The sequence below is a fragment of the Telmatherina bonti genome (genome assembly GCF_933228915.1).
Source record: "Telmatherina bonti genome assembly, chromosome: 12".
NCBI lineage: Eukaryota > Metazoa > Chordata > Actinopteri > Atheriniformes > Telmatherinidae > Telmatherina > Telmatherina bonti.
In genome coordinates, this window is record NC_136610.1 from 2,378,626 (window position 1) to 2,403,421 (window position 24,796).

At 47.3% G+C, this 24,796-nt stretch overlaps 1 protein-coding gene across 1 annotated transcript in view; it reads right to left on the reverse strand.

Moving 5' to 3' along the window:
• The window catches only part of uvssa (UV-stimulated scaffold protein A), a 66,216-nt gene that overhangs the window by 13,055 nt on the left and 28,365 nt on the right, over window positions 1-24,796 (reverse strand). The window contains exons 11-14 of the mRNA XM_079249698.1: window positions 10,977-11,187; window positions 10,770-10,901; window positions 7,835-8,018; window positions 7,653-7,764 (exon numbers count right to left, since the gene is read on the reverse strand). Of these exons, the coding sequence (XP_079105824.1) occupies window positions 7,653-7,764; window positions 7,835-8,018; window positions 10,770-10,901; window positions 10,977-11,187 (639 nt within the window). The remainder of the gene's footprint in view (window positions 1-7,652; window positions 7,765-7,834; window positions 8,019-10,769; window positions 10,902-10,976; window positions 11,188-24,796) is intronic.

The window sequence follows — 24,796 nt, forward strand, 5'->3', positions numbered from 1 at the left end:
CTGCATCCCAAACGTCTTCCTGCTACTATCTACCTGCTCTCCTCACTGCAGCACCTCCACCTCAGCTGCATCCCAAACGTCTTCCTGCTACTATCTACCTGCTGTCCTCACTGCAGCACCTCCACCTCAGCTGCATCCCAAACGTCTTCCTGCTACTGTCTACCTGCTGTCTTCACTGCTGCACCTCCACCTCAGCTGCATCCCAAACGTCTTCCTGCTACTATCTACCTGCTGTCCTCACTGCAGCACCTCCACCTCAGCTGCATCCCAAACGTCTTCCTGCTACTATCTACCTGCTGTCCTCACTGCTGCACCTCCACCTCAGCTGCATCCCAAACGTCTTCCTGCTACTGTCTACCTGCTGTCCTCACTGCAGCACCTCCACCTCAGCTGCATCCCAAACATCTTCCTGCTACTATCTACCTGCTGTCCTCACTGCTGCACCTCCACCTCAGCTGCATCCCAAACGTCTTCCTGCTACTATCTACCTGCTGTCCTCACTGCTGCACCTCCACCTCAGCTGCATCCCAAACGTCTTCCTGCTACTATCTACCTGCTGTCCTCACTGCTGCACCTCCACCTCAGCTGCATCCCAAACGTCTTCCTGCTACTGTCTACCTGCTGTCCTCACTGCAGCACCTCCACCTCAGCTGCATCCCAAACGTCTTCCTGCTACTATCTACCTGCTGTCCTCACTGCTGCACCTCCACCTCAGCTGCATCCCAAACGTCTTCTTGGCTTTATTCCAGCCATAGAGGATCATTATTTTCCTGCTTTTCTCATCACCTGTTGATCTCTGGCTGCTCCTGATTGGACGTTACCGTCAGTTTAAGGTCTCTGATTGGTGGAAAGTCTGACAGGAAGTGTCTTCATCATCATGTCCAGGTGAAAATAGAGGTCTCTTAGCAACATGGTAGTGATGGTGATGAAGATGTGATAAATAATGGTGGATTTACCATCTAGAGTCTCTGAATAAACACTACATGTTGTGTCTGGATTGTAAACCTCCTGGACGGATAGAAACGCTGGAAAACCTCCGTAGACCAGCTGGAGGGTCACATGACCAGCTGGAGGGTCACATGACCACCACATTAAGCCCTTCTTGGAAAATTGCTGATGATGTAAGTGTTAGTGCCTGGGGACATCTAGCAGAGTTTTCAAGGTTAATAACTAACCAGCCCCAGAAATTCTCAACAGCAACAAATGTACCAAGTTTAGGCAGAGTGAGCTGGCTGAGAAGCTGTGGAAGGAGTAAATCTGCCGCCGCCACCACACAGAGTTGTAGAAAAGTCATTTCAGAAGCATAATGAAGTAATGAGAGACGATAACATAAAGAAGTTCAGGTTTATGGAGGATAGATTGTACACAGTGTGTCCTGCCAGCTAGCGTGGATCCAGGTCTGGTGTTAATGGATGTCAGTGGGATGTCAAAATATGGCAGCTAAAATAAAAAAGCATCAGAGAAATGACGATGTCAATAAAGGGAAACACGCTGGTGATGATGGACTGAGAGGGAATTAGTGATAAACCTGCAGTAATTGCACTGTGATTGTGATGGAATTGAAGTCAGGCTCTCTGCTCTGTCAAAACACTGACCCCAGCTATTCATCTGACCCTGGATCTGACTGGACCTCCAAGTGTCCCTCGTTACAGCCAGAGTAGCAGGAACTGGAAAGCAGCTGCTGTATTAAGACTCATTACGGCTAAAAGCGCAGCAGCTGCATTTACATTCTCCATGTCAGTGTTTTCCTAGAGTGTGTGGATGAAACAGCACCATGAGGAGGATGGAGATGAAAGAGAAGAGTAAGGACGGTCGGCAGCAGGGCTCTCGTCTCTGTCAACACCTTTTAGTCCATCCAGCTGGGTCTCAGTGTCTGAGGGGCCAGGGGCCACACACCCATCCTCTGAGCTATCAAGGGTCTTTGGTTGGTTCATCTCTCAGCTGCGCTTCACTAAGCTCAGAGTCCACACCATGAAGCATCAATTTCCCCTCACGCTGTTAGCTAAACACACTCTTCTTTGGCTGCTGCTGGGTGTGTGTGAATGTTTAATACAGGTTACAGACAGAAAAACACTAGCAGCAACCTGCTTCACCATCCTTCTGCCGTAGTCCTTCCTTTATCAACCATCAGTAGGAGCCATCCTAAACGCCGTCGTAACATCCATGTTTATCATGTTCACAGCAAAACAGAGCTTTTTATGGCATGTGGAGATAAATCCTCATGTTCCTTAATATTCCCAGTCTCTTACATCCAGGAGCACCCTCATCGACCACATATGGTACCAACACACCTGGATGCTGCCTGTCTTCTTCCTCAGAATGATGGAGACCAAACAAATAGGAATTACTGCTGGAGTCGGGTTTGGTGAACATCTATCTAAAAGAGGGATTTGAAGCACAAGCAGGAGATAAATAGTGAGACTCATCTGAAATAGCACAGGGGAAGTGAAAACAAAGTAAAACCTCCAGGAGAGTGGCAAATGACTGGGGGTTGAAGAGAGATCTCCATGAGAAAAAACAAAAAGAAAGGATTAGATGTTGTTGTGTTGTGTCATAAAACTGTTTATAAATCAGTTTATAAACACTAAACACTAAACACGTTGATGAAACACTGAATTTCCAGGACTCATAGTTTTTTGCAGCCTCCGGACAAGATAAACCTCAAATCAACAATAGACTCAGAGCACAGGCATCTCTGGATCAGCCGAGATCCCGTCAACCAGACCCGGCGGTTTTTAGCTAGCTGCTAATGTTTACAAGACGCTCAAAATGGCTCCACACACCTCTCCGTCCCCCATTGGTTGTGTCGGTTGTTTGCGCCTGGCCAAAAAAATAGCTGAACTGGAGTCACGGATATCAAATCTGCATCCGAGATCCGAGAAGGTGAGATCATGATGGACACCATTGTCATCCGCAGAAACGGATTACCAGGTTCCTGATGTCCCCGCTCCCAGCTGTGGATGCCGGCATCCCCCAACGAGGCTCATATTAACGGCCAACCGCCGTTGGGACCCTTCCACAGTTCACCGATCCAGAGACCTGGCAGCATCTCGGAGCTAAACCAAAGATCCCCGTCTGTTGGTCGTAGTCAGATGCATTCCAGGTTCCAGAGCAGGCCACATTGAATCTTACTTAAACATAAATACAAGAAGATTATTATTCATGTTGGGGTAAATGACACCCGGTTACACCAATCAGAGATCACCAAAGTAAACGTTGCCTCAGTGTGTGACTTTGCTAAAACCATGTCAGACTCCGTAGTTTTCTCCGGACCCCTGCCAGACCTGACCAGTGATGACATGTTTAGCCGTTTGTCATCCTTTAACTGCTGGCTGTCCAGGTGGTGCCCAGAACAAAATGTGGGCTTTATAGATAACTGGAAAAGCTTCTGGGGAAAACCTGGTCTTATTAGGAGAGACGGGATTCATCCCACAGTGGATGGAGCAGAATGATGGTATCTGCAAGTTTCTAGTTTCATATTTAACGAGGAACTTCGTCCGAGGCAGGGCGGGTTGTGCACGCGGCAGGGCGGGTCGTGCACGCGGCAGGGCGGGTCGTGCACGCGGCAGGGCGGGTCGTGCACGCGGCAGGGCGGGTCGTGCACGCGGCTGGGCGGGTCGTGCACGCGGCAGGGCGGGTCGTGCACGCGGCAGGGCGGGTCGTGCACGCGGCAGGGCGGGTCGTGCACGCGGCTGGGCGGGTCGTGCACGCGGCTGGGCGGGTCGTGCACGCGGCAGGGCGGGTCGTGCACCCGGCAGGGCGGGTCGTGCACGCGGCTGGGCGGGTCGTGCACCCGGCTGGGCGGGTCGTGCACGCGGCTGGGCGGGTCGTGCACGCGGCAGGGCGGGTCGTGCACGCGGCAGGGCGGGTCGTGCACGCGGCAGGGCGGGTCGTGCACGCGGCAGGGCGGGTCGTGCACGCGGCAGGGCGGGTCGTGCACGCGGCAGGGCGGGTCGTGCACGCGGCTGGGCGGGTCGTGCACGCGGCAGGGCGGGTCGTGCACGCGGCAGGGCGGGTCGTGCACGCGGCAGGGCGGGTCGTGCACGCGGCTGGGCGGGTCGTGCACCCGGCTGGGCGGGTCGTGCACGCGGCAGGGCGGGTCGTGCACGCGGCAGGGCGGGTCGTGCACGCGGCAGGGCGGGTCATGCACCCGGCTGGGCGGGTCGTGCACGCGGCTGGGCGGGTCGTGCACCCGGCTGGGCGGGTCGTGCACGCGGCTGGGTCCGAGTGTTTTATTGCCACATGTAAAAATGTTGGTACTTTCTCACCACCTTGATCAGCTGTTTTATCAAAACAATCCGTTTTGCCGGCAACAGCAAACACACGGAAGCAGCAACTCCGCTTCTCTGTGTTAACCACGCCCACCTCACATGTCCGACCAATCACACGATACTTCTCGCAGCCCCGCAAGAAAAAAAGTTCTGCCAGCCCGGTGTGTCAAGAACTGTCTTCAAACACGTCCGCGAGAAGGAAATGACGTCATTTTCTTCTCGGAGCCTCGAGAACAAGAAAAAAGTTCTGGCTTCTCGTGGAGGATGTGACAGGCTTAAGAAACGTCTTTAGAAGCTGATTGTCATTTGGACCGTTTCTTGCCTGTACAGCTCTCCGAGTTAACCAACATAATCGCTTCATCTAAACCTTCAACCTGTGTTTTAGACCCCATCCCAACCAGATTATTCAAGGAAATATGTTTCCTAATCAATACATCTGTACTGGACCTGATCAATACATCTCTATTAATAGGATATGTACCTCAATATTTTAAGACAGTAATTAAACCGTTGCTTAAAAAACCAACTCTGGATCCAGGAGTTTTAGCTAATTATAGACCAATATCTAATCTCCCCTTCTGGTCTAAAATTCTTGAGAAAACAGTTTCAACCCAACTATGTTCCTATCTGAGCAGAAACAATCTGAAGAGTTTCAGTCAGGATTTAGAGCTCATCATAGCACAGAAACAGCGCTGGTGAAAGTCTAATGATCTTCTCATGGCCTCAGATAAAGGACTTCTGTCTGGACTCATTCTTTTAGATCTCAGTGCTGCATTCGACACTATTGATCACAATATTCTGCTACAGAGGCTGGAACATGTTATTGGGATTAAAGGGACCGCATTAGACTGGTTCCAGTCATATTTATCTGATATATTTCAGTTTGTAAATGTAAATGATGAGTCTTCCTCACACACCAGGGTAAGTCATGGAGTTCCTCAGGGTTCTGTACTTGGACCAATACTTTTCACATTATACATGCTTCCCTTAGGAAATATCACCAGGCAGCATGGTATAAATTTTCATTGCTATGCGGATGACACTCAGATCTACCTCTCCATGAAGCCAGATGAAACCAATCAGTTTCTTAGATTACAAAGACGTCTTACAAACATCAAGACCTGGATGACTCTGAATTTTCTCCTTTTAAACTCAGACAAGACAGAGGTCGTTATCTTCGGGCTGAAAAACTTAGAACAAAATTATCCAGTTATGTAATTAATCTGGATGGCATTAATCTGGCCTCCAGTACCACTGTGAGGAATCTTGGAGTCATTATTGACCAGGACTTGTCTTTTAGCTCACATGTAAAACAGGTTTCTAGAACCGCCTTCTTCCACCTGCGTAATATTGCAAAAATTAGGAGCATCTTGTCTCAGAAAGATGCAGAAAAATGAGTCCATGCCTTTATTACTTCCAGGCTGGATTACTGCAATTCCTTATTAATGGTTTGTCCCAAATATGCCCTGAAAAGTCTCCATCTGATCCAAAATACTGCAGCGAGGGTTCTGATGAGGACTAGCAGGAGAGATCATATTTCACCAGTTTTAGCCTCTCTACACTGGCTCCCTGTTAAATCCAGGATAAAGTTTAAAATTCTTCTCCTCACATACAAAGCTCTCCATGACCAAGCTCCATTGTACATAAAAGATCTTATAGTTCCATATATTCCAAATAGAGCACTTGGCTCTCAGACTGCAGGTTTACTGGTGGTTCCCAGAGTCTCACAGAGTACTATGGGAGGAAGGGCCTTTAGCTATCAGGCTCCTCTCTTATGGAACCAGCTCCCACCGTGGGTTCGGGAGGCAGACTCCCTCCACACCTTTAAGATGGAGCTGAAAACCTTCCTTTTCCATGATTCTTATAGTTAGGATATGAGCATCTCCTGAGTTGGAGTCTGCATGTACGGGACCCAACTGTCCAGGTTCTGCTCATTGCTCTTATAGTTATGGGTAGTCTAGCCATCCATTACTTATGTAGCAATGGGGATGTTACCCATAGATGTTACCCATGTTAAAAAAGCCTTCATGACAACTGTGGGGGGAGTGAATTTTTTTCTAATTCGCCCGTTTAAAAGTAAATTAATCTCGAAGTTCAGCATATTTAGGGGCGTGTCCTTTTGATTGACAGGGACCCGACCTCCCGCTTCAAGTAAGAAGAACGTAGAACAACCGACGTTTTTAGCCAGTTAACAACGTGACTTAGCTTTAGCCCGCTTCCCTCTGTTAGCTGGTTAGCTCCTGTTATCTCCAGGTTAGCTCCGGGCGAGACGACACGCATGCCCCTGCCAAGATGGTGATGGTAGGAACCGCCCACCGAGCTTCAATTCAGAAACCTGCGGGTGACGTCACGGAGGCTCCACCCATCTCTATATACAGTCTCTCCTTAACTCCTTCCACCATCCAACTCCAACAGACACAGAATGTTTCCAAGAGATCTGATTGGTCAGGAGAAGGTGCTTTTATACTGGCTGACCTCCTATCCAGAGCATAAACCTGCTCTGGAGCAGGCTAGCTATTCGGCATATGTTACCATGGGAACCATCACTGGTTTATCACAATCCAGCTCTGGCCTGTGATGTCCTGGTTTCAGGTGTTTGGAGTTTATACAGCAAACTAAACCGACCTGAACCTGACCAAAGACTGCAGGTGGGCTAAATGATCACCTGCAGCCTTCTCCATGGAACAGAATGTTGAGGTTTTCTCTTTTCTGTATTGATAAGTAATCAGACCGTCAGAAACATGTATCAGGGTTTAAGCTTTCACATTTATAAAGCGAGCCACATTAGCTGCAGAGCTGCTGTGTGTGTGTGTGTGTGTGTGTATGAGAGAGAGAGAGAGAGTGTGTGGTAAAATAGGTAGAGGATCTGAAGCCAATGGTCCATAAACACTGTCAGGCCTCTGTCCTCCTACTGGCAGATTGATGTGTGTGTGTGTGTGTGTGTGTGTGTGTGTGTGTGTGTGTGTGTGTGTGTGTGTGTGTGTGTGTGTGTGTGTGTGTGTGAGTGTGTGAGAGAGAGAGAGAGAGAGAGAGATTGACTCATGGATCAATAGTGTAGTTGGTAACAAAAGATGCTATTTCACAAGTCACTGGACTGCACACCCCCACAGAGGGCTGGTGGTTAACAAGACGCCATGGGAGATCCTGCAGATTGGAGACCCTCTCTGCTGAACACACACCGATACGGCGGCAAATACACACAGCTGCTCTGCTCGCCACATCCGCCGTAGCGACCCGTCCCACATGGGCGTGAACGTTTCTCCAGGTCGCTGACACCACATAGTTTTATCGGGGCGTTTTCGGGGCAACGGCGGGACAGCAGGGCGCTGTCGGAGTTTCAGTTTTTAAGGGAAACAAAGTTGGAGGTGACAGCGGTCTCACCTGGCTGCTGCTCCCTCCTCTTCATCACCTCCTGCTCCTCCCTCCGCCGGTCCTCCTTCCTGCATGGCCGGCCCTCCTCATCCCGCGGAACAATCTCCCCGTGGAAAGGACACTGAGGAGAAGCAGATGCTGTGGCGGGGCGTTTGGCAAGCAGAGATTCCAGCAGCAGGACGGGGCGTTACCTTGAGGCGGTCCTGGCGCTGACACAGCCTCCCGTTTCCAAGCGGCGCTCCGCAGTGATGGCTGATGGGAACAAAGCTGCCAGGGAAGGAGATGCATCTGCTCCTGCTCTCTGCAAGCAGCTCCTGGTTCTCCACCTCCTCCTCCGTCTGGATGGGAACCCAGAACTGATGCTGAGAGGCAGACCTGCAGGAGGAAAAGATTCACGTCTGTTATCATCAGTGATCACAGACAGCCGCCTGTCAGCTGTAGGACGCGCCTGTAGCACCGGCTGCATGCGTGTAGGCTGCTCCACACTGACTGGAAGTAGACACTGGAAACAGAACTCTTCTTCCCAGTTTAACAGCATCATCTGGATGAGCTGCAGATGTTTAATATTCCTCTTAAGAAGTCCTGTTAAATACCATTCCAGTAAGTCTACTGGGTTTACTGGAAAGTCCTGTTAAAAGACCATTCCAGTAAGTCTACTGGGTTTACTGGAAAGTCCTGTTAAAAGACCATTCCAGTAAGTCTACTGGGTTTACTGGAAAGTCCTGTTAAAAGACCATTCCAGTAAGTCTACTGGGTTTACTGGAAAGTCCTGTTAAAAGACCATTCCAGTAAGTCTACTGGGTTTACTGGAAAGTCCTGTTAAAAGACCATTCCAGTAAGTCTACTGGGTTTACTGGAAAGTCCTGTTAAAAGACCATTCCAGTAAGTCTACTGGGTTTACTGGAAAGTCCTGTTAAAAGACCAAACCGGTAATCCAGTCTACTGGAGATGAATGATGGATGAGTTTCTACTGGTCTTACTGGGAGACAAAACTTTTCATCGTGTTGATGTTTCTGAAAGAAAAAGCTCTTTCAACACTCTGAGGTTTCAGACTGGGTTGGTGGTTTTCAGAGCTTGAGTCTCAAGGTGTTTACCAACGCTGAACCTTTGCTACCAAACAGAATCATCTCAGTTTTTTCTTCATGTAATTATAGAAAATCCTCCCATCCAGGTTTACTTGCTCCAAACACAGTATGTCGATTGGACTGCAGTCATCTGGTGACAAAGACACATAAAGCTGCGTGTGGTCTGCATAACTGCGATAATTGATGTTAAAGTTCTGTATTATTTGACCAAAGGGAGCATATACAAGTTGAACAGAAGAGGTCCAAGGACTGACCCCTGAGGTACTTCACAAGTCATGGCCACTCGTTCAGAGTCAAAGTGATAAAATAACACCAGACCTGAACCAATTAAGGGCCAAACCCAGTTTTCCGGTCTGCGCAACAGAATTCTGTGATCCACAGTATCAAACACTGATCTGCAGTCTGTTAGAGACAGGTTTTTAGGGGGAGTTGGGTGTTGTTCGCCTCTCCTCCTTTGCTCTTATCTGAGCTCATGTTTGGGTTTACCGTCCCAACAGAATGACGCAGATGTGCACTGAGTAATCTGCCTCCAGTTAGATCTGGGTGCACCTCATCAGGTCTGAAACGTTCCTTACAGTTCCAAAAGTTATCAATGAGCTTCATCCCCTGGGCCATACATGCATGGATAGCCATGTGTTCACACCCAGAATTCTGCTGAAAACTCTGATTCCTTTCCCCGTTGCAGGAACAGGGTCTGAAATGAAAACATGGCGTCTCCAGAGTGACATATTCCCTCCAACAGCTGACAAAAGTCTTTCTGGATCTCAGAGCCAGTTTTCCTCCTCAGAATACCACAAGACCCCGTGTGGACGATGATCTTTTTTCTGATGGATGTATCAGAAAAAGTTGGATTTTCTGTCTTTGCTGTTCTCACATGCTGCAACATGGAGTCTCCAATCAGCGTTGGATCTCTTCTAGTGGAGTTGGTGATGGTGTCTCTCGTCCTCATGGTCATGGAGGTTTGCTCTTCTCATGGTTTGATTTGCCTTCGGCTGAGTTTTAGGACCACTTCTCACTTTCTTTGCATCGGATTCATCATCCATTTTATTTGGAGTCAACAGATCATATTTATTAAGCAGTGAGACTTCAGGGGGGAGAGAGACTGCTGAAACTTTAGGTTTTACCTTTCCTATAAACACAACCAGACCAGGTTCTGGCCACGGAAACCGTCAGACCGGGTTCTGGCCACGGAAACCGTCAGACCGGGTTCTGGCCACGGAAACCGTCAGACCGGATTCTAGGGTTGATGACTTCAGTCCGGTACCAACACTGTTCCAGTAGGACATGACATTCTGTCATGCTCTACCATGGCTCCCAGTCTACCTGCTTGGCCATTTTCTCAACCATCTCCACCTGCTGGTGCCACCTACCAATCGCCAATCAGAGTCCCTAAATAACTTCTCCTGTTTCACTCCATAGTTACCAGACTGTCTTTGCACCCATGCCTGACCGTCCAGATTGATCCTCTGTTGCCAGTTCTGCTTCTCCTGACAGCTGCCTTTCTGCTCAGCCCTGTCTAGGATCCGTCTGAAGCAGTCTCTGAATTACCAGTACTGACCGCCTTTTGTCTCAGCCCTCTTCTCAACCTGAATCACGTCTGGAAGGACGAGCATTCGCAGTGAGTCTGTGAGTGAATACATCTTGTTGTCCCCTCCTGGGCTTCTGTTCTGTCCTGTCATTCCTCAGTCAGTCCAGTTGGCCCAAAGGAGAACCTGCTTACCTGGCAAGCGGGAGACCAGTTTGATTCCAACCTGTTTCATCAACAGTTGCCGATCAAGCCACCTGAGCTTATATGGAGGAAATAAAGCTTGTTCTTTTATTCCTACCTCACTGTGCTACCCCCCTTTCACATTATTCTACTAGTCCGCTGAAGCCTAACAGCAAAATCTATCAAAAAATGTCTGTTTCTTTTATTCCAATCAGGATGAATTTGCATGTTTACAAGTCTGCAAAAGAAGCAAACTTTCTAGGCAAATGAACTAAGATTCAAACAAAAAGGCTGGTGTTTACGAGATCTAAAAACTCAGGTGTGTGTTGTTACTTGATGATCTTGCCAGCGTTGGGCTGCTCCTGGCCCCAGTAGTACAGGTCCAAACCGAATGGTACCACCGGAGCGTCAACACATTTCTGGTCTGAGGAGGACTGAGATGTAGGCGGGTCAGAGGAGCAGCTCCTGGAGGAGACACATGAAGGGATGAGGCGATGAGTGAGGACTGGCGGGACAGAAAGATAGAAATGGACTGCTCACCTGGACTCTGTGGGAAAAGGGATCTTCTGTCTGAGGAGGCGCAGAGTGGCAGCAGCTGAAGTCGGATCCTGCTCCTCCTCCAACAGCCTCTTCAGACGCCTGGAGGATGAAGAGGAGCTGGATGGAGAAGGAAGAGGAGCTGCATATCTTCTTGTAGGAGGCTGTTTCTTTGTGACGGATGCTGTGGAGGTGGAAGGTGAGGCATCCAGACCTGGAAACAGAACGGTGGTTCAACACATCCTCATGGAAAACCAGCTCCACAGATGATCTGCATGTAGTGAGAAGTCAGCTGACTGGCCTGTAATCTCTAGCGTATTCATGTTTTCTGTTTAAACATTTCCACTGCAGGAGGATAACTTATTCCATCTTTTCTGACTTGACTCCCAGGCCCGAGTTAGTGCTGTGCAGACCTTTGCGACCGTCACCAATTCTCCTCTGTTCTCCAATAAACCGGCACTTTGGATGTGGCCAGGTTTACCCCTTGGTGCCAGAGTTTAGATAGGCTAAGGTGGACAGCTATTTCACTGGTCTTGAGCGTATTGCTCAAGCTTTAAAGTTGCCTCCTGATATACGGCCCCTTCTCATGCAATGTAAAATTCATGGAAAAGCACAAGAAGTTGTTACTCCCCTTTCCCTGAGTGACAGCTTAAAGTATATTGTGACACCTGCTATCTTATGATAGATATATAGCCAGAAGTTCATGGCTTATAGAAGCCCTGTATCAGACCTACATGGAGTTTGCCACAAAGTATGTAACATTTCAGACTAGGAAATGGTCCTATTGGAGGAGTTTAAGGATTGTTTGCTAGTGTATAGTTCACTGAATGAACAAAAGGTAACTGTCTGCTGCAGCGCCATCAGCTGATGAATATGTTCTTACCCCAAGATCATTTATCACTTATGTAAAAAAAAAAACAAAAAAAAACATTCTGTTGTACCTGACACTCTGCAAGAACAGTGTTTTTACTGCCATAAAACTGGGCATGTCCTGGCCAACTCACCCAGACTGCCCAGCTGAGAAGGAGGAGGGCTGTTAATCGGGAGATCAGATCAGAGTCTGATGACTGCAGGACTTGATTGAACACTTTATCCTTGCTATGAATTGTTTGTGCTGGACGGACTGGTTTCCCTTGGTGGAAATGCCACCAACCAGGAGGAAGAGCACGTGACACTGCAGGTTGTTATACTGGCTGATGTCCGCTTCATCCTCAGCTGGTTACAGTATGATTCTCCAGGGGGTAGAATTGGGCTGCACACCCGACCAGTTCATTTTCTGCACCTGACAACATCGTTGCATGCCCGGCGCTACTGGTAAAGGTTGTTGTCATTTTCTTAAGTAACACTGAAGGTGGTAAAGTTAGACCCATCGGCCCAGATGTGTTCCAGGGCCAGGAAATCAGACCTACACTGTTTGTGTGTAGACAGGTGCTCAGAAAGAAAAGGCTATGATGGTGGTTTCTCCGACACCTTTATAGCGTCAGTCCTTGTTGACAGGATCAGAAGATTAAAGCCGAGAACACTGTTGCCGTAAACGTTCATCCAATGATTGCTGGGATAGACTCCAGTTTCCCCGACACCCTGAACTGGACAAGCAGTGAAGAAAGGACTGACTATGAAACGTAAGTGTGACCACAGATTTCCGTCAGATCAAGGTAGGGGACCGTGTTCTAGTACTACTGCCGGTTCCAGGTTTGTCACTAGCCACGTTTCTCCGGTTCTTACACCATCCAAGAATGTCTGCGTGACAAAGCTTGTGTTTTGTTTACTCCTGAGAGGAGCAGAAAAGCCTGTTTACCATGTTATTCTGTTACAGCCGTACGTCACGCACTCTTCTGCTTTAAATGTGTTGAATCCTCTTTTGCTCAATGTTACAGCTAGTTCCACTCTCGCTGTTGCTAGCGCTCCTGACGATGGGTTTTCCACTCGTATTACCGCTCAGGTGACTCTGCGCTTATTGAACTCTGTATCACAGAATCTGACCACAATGACTCACCCAACGGAGGTGCAGAGACGTGGCATTGTCTTGCTTGATGCCCAGTTTTATTTTATGACGTCCTGACAGACCACCATTATCGCACACGACATCGATGTCAGAGACGCAACATAGAAATCGAGAAGAGCCAAACCCTTTTTCACACCACTGTATATGTATATATTTTTTCTGACACCGCTGCTTTTATTTAAGGCTGAATAAGACATTCGTTTCCAGCGCTGGCAGGAATGATGACAGACCTGCAGTCCAGGATGAAGCATCTGTGTGTGGTCGGCTTACATGGACCAGGTCTCTGGGGACGGAGCAGGACTTCAGCACACACCCAGACCAGCAGAGATCAGAGGCAAGTGGTAAGCCAACATGCTGATCCCACACGTTATTAGGACTGACCTGAGTGTTTTGGGTCAGACTGACAGATCACTCCCACAGTGGACAAAGTTCATGGCTGAAAAGCACAGTCTACTTACTACACGTCTATATTCTACTGAACAAGAAGATGTGAAGGAATAATTTCCCATGGATTACCCAGCGCACAAATCTGAACTCTGCCGTCCTGTGATAAAACTGATCAATTGCAAATAGACATCTCTGTGATTTGGTATTTGTTTCCTGGACGCATTTTATTGCTGGTTTTGGTTCTGATGGGGGTTTTCCTTCCCGGTTCCGGTTCTGCAGGGAGTTTTGCGACCTGGTTTTGGTTTTGGAGGTTTTCCTGCCTGGTTCTGGCTCTGAAGGAGGTTATGTGACCCGAAGCAGCGCTTTCAGCAGCTACACAACGTCCTGACACCAAAGAAGCGTTTTGATGTCGACCAGTCAGGTTTCGGCCACAACACAGCACTGAGACTGCTCCAGTTAACGTCCTTATGGCATCTGCTCGGATAGCAGCGACATTTCCGTCCTTGTACAGCTGGATCTCAGAGCTGCGTCTGACACAGTCGGCCACGGCATCTCACTAGACCGGCTGAGGAACTGGGTCGGACTCTTCAGAACCCCAGCTAATGGGTTTAAATCCAGCTTAAAGCACGAGGAGTACTTGTGTCTATCTGTGGCAATAAATCTGATTGAACTGAAAAGACCTGTGGTGGTCCACAGACTACTGTAACGCTGTCCTTACAGGTCTCCAAACAAAGTCCAGGAGACAGCTGCAGTTAGTCCAGCATGCTGCCGCTCCAGTCCTCACTAATACCAGGAACCTGGATCATAGAACTGCAGTCCTCAGATCTGCCGAAGAAGTGACAGAATCCTGCTGATATCTTATAAAACCCTGAATGGTTTCTGACCAGAATACGTTCAGGGCCTTGTGGTTTGTTGTGAACCTTGCAGATCCCTCAGGCCGTCAGGACCAGGTCTACGTTCTGTTCCAGAGTCAGAACCAAACATGGAGGCAGCGCTGGGTTTTTCTGCTCCTGATGTGTGGAACAAACTCCCAGAAAGCAGGTCTGCTGAGACTCCCAGCTGTTCCACATCTGGGTTAAAAACTGCTCTATTTGCTGCTTTTTCTCCCACACTGCAACTTTCATCTCTGCATTTCATCTACTTTAGTGTTTCACCTTTAATTTATCTGGTTTCATGTTGAAAAGAGTTTTGATGCTTCCTGCAGGGCACTGTTACAGCTTTAATACTTTTATATATTTATATTTTAATATGTGGAGGTGAAGCACTGTGATTGGTCCGGTACATGAAGCGTGTTGTACAGATGAAGCTGCCTCGCTCTTCAAAGGAGAAGGCTTGTTGGGATGACGTGCACGGCATGGATCAATGTAGGAAGCGTGGACAGTGTGTGTGTGGGGTGTGAGAGTTGTTTGCAAGGCTGCAGAGGGAGACAGTGGGGAGAAGTATTGATTTTCCAGGGTTAAGCAGGGCCTGTAATTAAAATGTTAATTTGAGAAAGAGAGAGATAGTGTCCTGACAGCAAAGAGGGGGATAAGAGGAGAGATAACTGGACGGTCGGGGGGAGAAGAGAGGAAATGTGGGAAAATGATGAATGTGATTCCCTGCAGAGAAGAGAAGTGGGAGATCCAAAAGTCTAATAATCACAGAAATTAGAGGAGAAGAGAGCAGCTGATATGATGAGGAGCAGCAGCACTCCTCGTCTGTCCAGCTCTTCTCGCACCGCAGATTCATCACTTTCATCCGTCACATTCTGTTCCTAAGCCAGAGGTGAACCAACGTCACCATGGAGGGAGAGGAGAACCAACGTCGCCATGGAGAGGGAGAGGAGAACCAACGTCGCCATGGAGAGGGAGAGGAGAACCATCGTCGCCATGGAGAGGGAGAGGAGAACCATCGTCGCCATGGAGAGGGAGAGGAGAACCATCGTCGCCATGGAGAGGGAGAGGAGAACCATCGTCGCCATGGAGAGTGAGAGGAGAACCATCGTCGCCATGGAGAGTGAGAGGAGAACCATCGTCGCCATGGACGGAGAGGAGAACCATCGTCGCCATGGACGGAGAGGAGAACCATCGTCACCATGGAGAGTGAGAGGAGAACCATCGTCACCATGGACGGAGAGGAGAACCATCGTCGCCATGGAGAGTGAGAGGAGAACCATCGTCGCCATGGACGGAGAGGAGAACCATCGTCGCCATGGACGGAGAGGAGAACCATCGTCACCATGGAGAGTGAGAGGAGAACCATTGTCGCCATGGACGGAGAGGAGAACCATCGTCACCATGGAGAGTGAGAGGAGAACCATCGTCGCCATGGACGGAGAGGAGAACCATCGTCGCCATGGACAGAGAGGAGAACCATCGTCGCCATGGAGAGTGAGAGGAGAACCATCGTCGCCATGGACGGAGAGGAGAACCATCGTCGCCATGGAGAGTGAGAGGAGAACCATCGTCGCCATGGACGGAGAGGAGAACCATCGTCACCATGGAGAGTGAGAGGAGAACCATCGTCGCCATGGAGAGTGAGAGGAGAACCATCGTCACCATGGACGGAGAGGAGAACCATCGTCGCCATGGACGGAGAGGAGAACCATCGTCGCCATGGACGGAGAGGAGAACCATCGTTGCCATGGAGAGTGAGAGGAGAACCATCGTCGCCATGGATGGAGAGGAGAACCATCGTCGCCATGGACGGAGAGGAGAACCATCGTCACCATGGAGAGTGAGAGGAGAACCATCGTCACCATGGACGGAGAGGAGAACCATCGTCGCCATGGAGAGTGAGAGGAGAACCATCGTCGCCATGGACGGAAAGGAGAACCATCGTCGCCATGGACAGAGAGGAGAACCATCGTCGCCATGGACGGAGAGGAGAACCATCGTCACCATGGAGAGTGAGAGGAGAACCATCGTCACCATGGACGGAGAGGAGAACCATCGTCACCATGGAGAGTGAGAGGAGAACCATCGTCGCCATGGACGGAGAGGAGAACCATCGTCGCCATGGACAGAGGGGAGAACCATCGTCGCCATGGAGAGTGAGAGGAGAACCATCGTCGCCATGGAGAGTGAGAGGAGAACCATCGTCACCATGGAGAGTGAGAGGAGAACCATCGTCACCATGGACGGAGAGGAGAACCATCGTCGCCATGGACGGAGAGGAGAACCATCGTCGCCATGGAGAGTGAGAGGAGAACCATCGTCGCCATGGAGAGTGAGAGGAGAACCATCGTCACCATGGAGAGTGAGAGGAGAACCATCGTCGCCATGGAGAGTGAGAGGAGAACCATCGGCGCCATGGACGGAGAGGAGAACCATCGTCGCCATGGAGAGTGAGAGGAGAACCATCGTCGCCATGGAGAGTGAGAGGAGAACCATCGTCGCCATGGAGAGTGAGAGGAGAACCATCGTCGCCATGGAGAGTGAGAGGAGAACCATCGTCGCCATGGACGGAGAGGAGAACCATCGTCGCCATGGAGAGTGAGAGGAGAACCATCGTCGCCATGGAGAGTGAGAGGAGAACCATCGTCGCCATGGAGAGTGAGAGGAGAACCATCGTCGCCATGGACGGAGAGGAGAACCATCGTCGCCATGGAGAGTGAGAGGAGAACCATCGTCGCCATGGAGAGTGAGAGGAGAACCATCGTCACCATGGAGAGTGAGAGGAGAACTGTCGTCGCCATGGAGAGTGAGAGGAGAACCATAGTCGCCATGGACGGAGAGGAGAACCATAGTCGCCATGGACGGAGAGGAGAACCATCGTCACCATGGACGGAGAGGAGAACCATCGTCACCATGGACGGAGAGGAGAACCATCGTCGCCATGGACGGAGAGGAGAACCATCGTCGCCATGGACGGAGAGGAGAACCATCGTCGCCATGGACGGAGAGGAGAACCATCGTCGCCATGGACGGAGAGGAGAACCATCATCGCCATGGACGGAGAGGAGAACCATCGTCGCCATGGAGAGTGAGAGGAGAACCATCGTCGCCATGGTGAGATTAACAGACATGTCCTAACCCTAACCTGTTCATGAGAGGTGAAGCCAGGGTGGCAGAAAGAGTCCTGTGTGTGAGGCTGCAGTACGTCTACATACAGAGACTCCTTTATAAAATGCAGCCCTGTGAATGTGTGCGCGCGAGAAAAGATTTGCGTCTGTGTTCCAATGTGAACACCTAGAGACGGTACATGTGTCCTGTCTCTCTGAACCTACTGACACGTTGTATCCATAAATAACCACAATGACAAAAATAAATCAATCATTTAAGGTGTTTGTCCAATGATACATCTACTCCATGAAGGCATTTTTGTTTATTCATACACGCGTATTAACATATTTAATTCACCAGATAATTCATGCATTTATTCTTGATTTAGGTGCACTTCACATTATTGAGCTCCTCTTCTTTATATATTATTTATATATTATTATTATTATTTATATATTATATATATATTTTTTTTTTAAATTATTATTATTATTATTATTATTATTAATAATAATAATAATAATAATAATAATAATAATAATAATAATAATAATAATAATAATAATAATAATAATGTAAATGCCCATGGGGGCATTCACATTATTGAGATCCTGTTCTGCCATTTTTATTATTATTCCACCAAACTTTGCCGTGCTACTCCTCCTGCGCCGTTCAGGTAACTTCAATCATTCACATCTCAAACCCTGCAGCTCCTTTGGGAGATGTGTGCTATGACTTTTGTCATTTCAAATCGTGTAGTTTTTGAGATATATAACATTTTGTAAAAAATTAATTCAGCCTGGAAAGTCTTTCAAACCCACTGTGCATTGGACGTTGCAAAAATTCAGCTCTGCGATTGGTTTCAGGGGTTTAAGAGCTCTGCACCAGTTTGCAGTGTCCGGTTCACCAAGTTCCCGTTCCCATCGTCTTTCCTGCAAAATGTTTCCCACGCTACTCCTCCGACACGTTTGTCTCACTTCAACCATTCAAGTATCAAACTGTTCTGCCCGTTCTGGAGATATGTTCTACAACTTTTTGTCTTTGTAAGATTTTAAACTTTTTAAGTTATTCAAGTTTTTGTCTATGTATTGAAATCCGTTCCTGTGATTGGACGTGTAGCAACCTCCCAAGGCTGAACTAACCCCCGAATCAGATAAGAACTCATGACTTTCTACTTCAAAAGAAGTCCATCCACACATCTCCAAAACAAAGCTCAATGAAAGCCCTAAAATTCAGATCCATCTCAATACTGCAGACAGACCTCCATGTTAAACCAGGAACCCATGCTGGTTTTATCTTGTTCCTGGTTTAAAATGTCTACACAGACAGACTGTGGCACCCTTTTGAAGTTGGACCCTGGTAAGAGCCTGTTGTCCATCACCCCAGGAGGTCCCTTTGTATCCACAGCACACAAAGACCAGATTCCAGAGCAGGACCTTTAAGCTCTGAACTCTAAAACTGTATAAGATACTGGATGTATCCTCAGCACACCTGGATAAATGGACTCTTCTTCCTTTCTAAATTAATCCAAGACTTTGGTTTATTGTTCAGATTTGAAATCCACAGAAGTTAGCAAGTTAGTTCATTTCTGTGATTCCTTGGATGGAGCAATGGTGCCATCTAGCAGACACCCTCGAACAGGTTGAGATACGCATTTCAGGCTGATTAAATACACCGGGATAAACATTATATGCTGTTGTTATTAACGACTGACTCAAAGTAACAACTTGTTGTGTGGAAATGATTTCTTGACCCACCAGGTCCGTGGAAAGTAAAAAATCCTCGATAAAATGTATTTGAAATGTCTTGTACATGTTAACAAACCTTTTCCCCGTTTGACAGCAGCAAAACTGTTCTAAGGTTCATGTTTATAAGGATCATTCATACTTCTTCTCATCTATAAATGGATTTTATAGACATGTTTTGAGGTTGGAAAAATGTTAAGTTTAATTCCCCAAGAACTTAGTATTTTGACCAAACCTTCAGACTCCATGTTCCTGACCCCTGTGCTCTGATTGGATAATCTAAAGTCCGCCCCAGAGCGCCGGCAAATTTAACTGCGGGTCTTCCCCGAACTCTCTCGTTTTTTTGCTTTTCTCGTCTTACTTTTTCTCTCGTTTTGTTTTCTTCTTGTTTGTCTTGTTCTCTTTTTGGTTTTTTCTCTTTGTTTTTGTTTGGTGTGTGCTTTTGTCGTGTTTTTGTCTGTCTGGCGCCGCGTTCGTTTTTTTATTACAGTAAGCTCGCTCGACTGCTTAACACCAGAAAACCCTATTCAATTCTGGCTGAACAATTTTTGCTTCTGACATCAAGTCACACTCCGGCCTCCCCAAGACTGTGATCAATAACGTAAGGACGACCCGCACGTTACTTGTCCAACGATCCCAGGACTTTGCCGCTACCCGTGACCCGTGGATTCTTATCGGAGTGGGGTCCAGTTTCAGACGTCGAACCAGGCGGTTCCAGGCGAGCTCCTGACATCTGCGGAGGCCCCCTTTGGACAAGTATCAGGACGACCACTGAATCCTTGCCCACTGGACCCAAGGTTCAGGTTCTCGACCACCGACGCTGAATAAGGTAGACCCATTATTCCACTGTCTCAGATCACCAGCTGGTGTCTTAGTAAGCAGAATCTGCCCTTTTTAAATCCATTCCCCCGGTATCCGCCTGATAGTCTACCCTGACATAGTTAACTTCATTAGACTTGCCATCTTTCCAACCTTCCTTGTTGTGTAAGTTATGTAAGCTGCCTACATAACTTTACCTTTAATAATTTTATTTTACATTTTTGTTGTTGGCTCAGCTCAAGCTTCCATTCTCTCTCTCACTCTCTCTCTCTCTCTCTCTCCTTGGCTAATTCATTATTTGATGCTTGCTGATGCTATTTCTGGTTTACATTTTTAATTTAATTTGTGCCTGATTATCAAAAACCACACCGGTTAAAATCAAGTGTGTTATATTTCAAGAAGTCGTGGTAGCGTGATCAATCTTTGAGAAGTGATTTGTTCCATCTGACAAGAACTTACAGTAAGCGTATTTTGAGACTGATGGTTATCTGTTATTAGACAAATATCATTGTCATATTACGGTATTCCCTGCCTGACCGTATAACAAATTCTGGGTGGTGCCCCGAGATCGTCCGCTTGCCTAAGGACACAGCGATTTAATAATTAAAAACACCCACTGTCGCTCCGACATTAGATCCCAGGTTAATGTTAATGATAATACGCTACATATTCTGGTGCCCCGTGTGAGGCGTCTGAAAACAAATCCTTCCAAAGTGAGTCTTGTTTCTGCTGTTTTGTTGTTGAGTGCTGGGTTAAGCGGAGCATGAGCATACTTCTCTGTTTATGAGTTTATATGTGAAAAGCGTGTTTTTGAGCTGGGTCGGCAAGAAACTGTAAACCCCAGAGTTTGTCTGATCAGAGTGCATGCCAGTAGTGTTCAAACACTTAATTTGTGAAGGAAAATTTAAGTGTTCCAGCATAGATTTGATCCACTCTGAGTGAAGATTAATTAAATTGCGTGTTCCAGGTAATTTTATTTGGCTCAGAACCTCCACCTCACGCCGGAGTAGCTACCCGGATCGACTGAGGAAGTTGTTTTGTCCGCCGTGAACACAGCTGGAGGCGTATAAGATCCATGCAGCGAGTTCCTGCATGTAGATCATTTTTAAATCCCTTAGGAAAAGGGACTGTTGCTCAGAAGTGAAGCTGAGTTCAATGCTTTTGTGCTGCAGACTGATAGCTGCCGTGTCGCTGAATACCGTAAGAGGAAAGTTTTGCGAGGCAAGAGCTTGCTTTGATTGCCACGACAGAAGCTATGTGGATAAAACATTTTTGTGGCCACTGTGCCCTGCTGTGCTGTAAACTGTTGAAGAAGTGAATATAACTGAATTATCTAAGGTACTAACAGTAATTCTCCGTTACAGCAGGGGACACTCGGGGGGTGGAGCTAAAACGTCACAGCTGAAGTCAGCTTGCTCGCCTTCAGTCACGGGGAATCCCCCTCTTGAGTCATAGAAATCCGACGCCATTTAGTGGCGACTTACTTCAATTACACGTGAAACCGTGTTCAGGCAGCTCTGCCTCCATCGTGTGGGGGATTAGTGTACTTACACCTTGAACCGTGCTCAGGTACCACGCGCCACCTCTGGCCACTGGGTGTAATTACAAAAATAGTGATTTGACTTGGTGTGCAACCAGTAATGCAAAGTTGTTTAACAATAATTGACTAGTTTCACCCACTTTTGAATTAAAATAAAGCTTTTGTATTTTAATTAAGGTTACTCATTTAACTTTAATCAATTTTTTTTTATTATTTTTCTTTATTCATTTAACTTATCTAATTCTTAGGGTCATTCACTAAGTTAAGCAACAAATACTTAACAAATAGTGACTTTGAATTTGTTTACCCTCATTTGTTTCACTTGGATTTATTTAGGCTTTAACAAAATTAGCTTGACACTGCTCATAATTGTGTACCTGGCTCCAGTGGTGCTTGGTAAATAGATCCAACTTGCTGTTACTTTTGTTGTGCTTGGTACCATTTATTCCCACTAACATGACGTCTGCTCAGGCTGCACTCTCCCCTCAGGGAGATGCTTTTGAGGCTGAAGAGCAGATAATCCGGGACTTAACTTTTGAAATTTTACCAGGTTACGTGGATAACGTTTTAGGCACCGATCCAAATCACCTGCAATCTATCATGGATGATTTGTTAGCTCAGGTGGAGGCTAAGGCCCCCAAAGATAAGGCTCTAACTAAAATGTTAGGCAGCCTCTCCACAGTTCTGTTCGCCCAGTTAAGACAAGCACATCAAGTAGTCGAACAGACTGCTACAAAACTTAAGAGTCAATGGCAGAAACTCACACAGGTTACTGAAGAAAATAAATTTCTTCAACACCAACTTGAAGTAGCTGCGCAAAATAAAGCTCACAAGGTGGGTTCTCTGACAGAAGAGAACAATTAACTCAGGGCACAGAATGACACCCTGGAACAGGAGTTGCAGAACACTAAACGAACATTAGTGGCAACTGAGACACAGCTGGATGAAGTGAGTCAAGCCCAAGAGACTTCGATTCGAGTCTTGAAGTTAACGCCTATGAAAGGCATTTAGATGCAAAACAGCAACAGATTGCATCTTTGCAGGAGCAGCTTAACACTGCTAGGGATGAGGCCCGCTCTGCAGATAAGCAGAATAACCGCTTAGCAACCAAACTCATAGAGCTTCGTTGTAAGGTACATCAGGCCACCAAGGCATCCTCACAGGAGGAAAGAGGGCTTCTCATTGACTCAGGTGCTTCTGGTGGACCTCCTTTCACTTCACTCACTCCTTTCAAGTATGAAAAGACATCTCCAGGTCCCGCCATACTGGATCCACCTGCTCACCCACCTGTACCGCACTTCCAACAGGGTCCATCCAACAGAGACCTGGATAAGATCTCTCGGAACATCCTGCGGTTTGAACCCAAACCGGGTGGGTCACATGACACCAAGTCTTACTTGAATGACAATGAGTTTTATCTGAGAGGATACCCACATGCTTCTATTCATGATCGTATCTACTTGATCAAACTGACAGCTAGCCGCGAGGTTAGCAAGTTCATAGAGAGACAGACCGGACGTGTTTGCACCGACTATGCTGCTCTCTGCCACGTATTAGAAAAAGAGTTTTCTAATGACTTCCCCCACTCGGGTCTGTCAGTCGCCATCGCTGTAAAGCAGGGCAGACACAAAGTCCCACAGGAATACTACCATCGCCTTCTGAACGCCTTCTTCGGTTCAAAGAAGAGCCTCGTGTGGAAGAGGATGAGAACTTTAAATCCCTCTTTGTGCAGAATTTCCATCCTGCCACTAGCCATCATCTCGGAGTTCTGGCTAATCTGCACACCACAACCATCCTACAACTTCGGGAGTGGGCGGCGCTGGCGTTCCAAAGACAACAGCAACGGCCTATACTCACAGAACCTGTCACGGTTCTAACTGTTAACACTGACTCGGCACACATGGAGTTAGAAGGAGCCCAGTCTCACTTTGTTCATGGTGCTACCACTTATGGGTCTCAATCACCAAATGCTGGTGAGAGACGCCCAGCTCCATGGCCCAGACGAAATGGAATTCAGCTCAGCGATTGGTCCATTTTTTGCACCGGTACAAAGGTACACATACAAGGCACTGGTTCAAATGCAGCATTTAACATACAGCTCTGTTGTTGTTTGTTGGCTGTTGCTTGTGTGATGGCGTGCAGTTCTGCAGGCTGCTCAATGTGAACTTTTGGTCTCAGCTGCACACTTCTAGGAGCAAAGGAATTTATTTGCAAATGTCTCAAAATATGTCACTTTTGATATTTTTTCCAATTTCATTTCAATCATTCAGCATAGTTCAACAAATGGGCATTCACATTTATTATTTCAGTAATAGCTGGTTCTAGCCTTACTTTGGTATTTAAACATTTCTTTAGCATGTATTATTTGTTCAATTATTGACACTTTTATTCCATGATGACAGTTTTACTGAATTATGTCTTGTTTAATATATTTCAAAATGCAAGTGTTTTCATAGTCAAAGCTTGTTTTTTTTATGAGCACATAAGCTTCAAATTCAGATGTCAAATTAAGCAATGTATCAATGTAAAAACATATTTTAAAATAAATTATTTAATTAAATATGTTTCTGAGAATCTTTAAAGTGTTTCAACAATAAAAGCACATAAAAGCAGCCTGCATAAGTTATTTTGAAAATTAATAATTTCCTGTGCTTCTCATCATAAAACAAAGAGCATCGCAGCAAAAAGAGTTAAAAATGTCAAAAATCATCAACTTTCTGCATGTGTCGTCGGGACGGTGTCTACTTTCTGCATGTGTCGTCGGGACGGTGTCTACTTTCTGCATGTGTCGTCGGGACGGTGTGTTCATGAAGGAATGTTCTTAAGCAGGTCTGGATGGGTCATCGAGGAGGACAAACATCTCCGCTCAAAGAAAGCAGCAGAATGTGTGTGTGTGTGTGTGGTAAGAGCTAGGTGCATGGGCTAATAGGAGCTCATTAAAGAGGTTGCATTGTTAATTTGGTACGGCCCCTTAGATCATTACCTAGCCCACTAATCACCATGACACACACACACACACACACACACACACACACACACACACACACACACACACACACACACACACACACACACACACACACACACAAACTAGATAACATCTAATTACTGCAGCCTCTAATTGATTAGTGATGGAGGGAGGTGGAGAGGAGACAGACTGACTCAGGTTTGGATGGAGGAAGATGGCGATGGGCTCACCGGGTTCAGAGATCAACTGGCCCCTCCCACAACGACGAGGCTGAGCCAGCAGTCAGAGCAGTGTCAACACGTGTTGGGGTGTGATTAACTCGACACACACACCCATGTAGCTGAATGGGGATGACTGAGCAGGACTGTGTTCACTG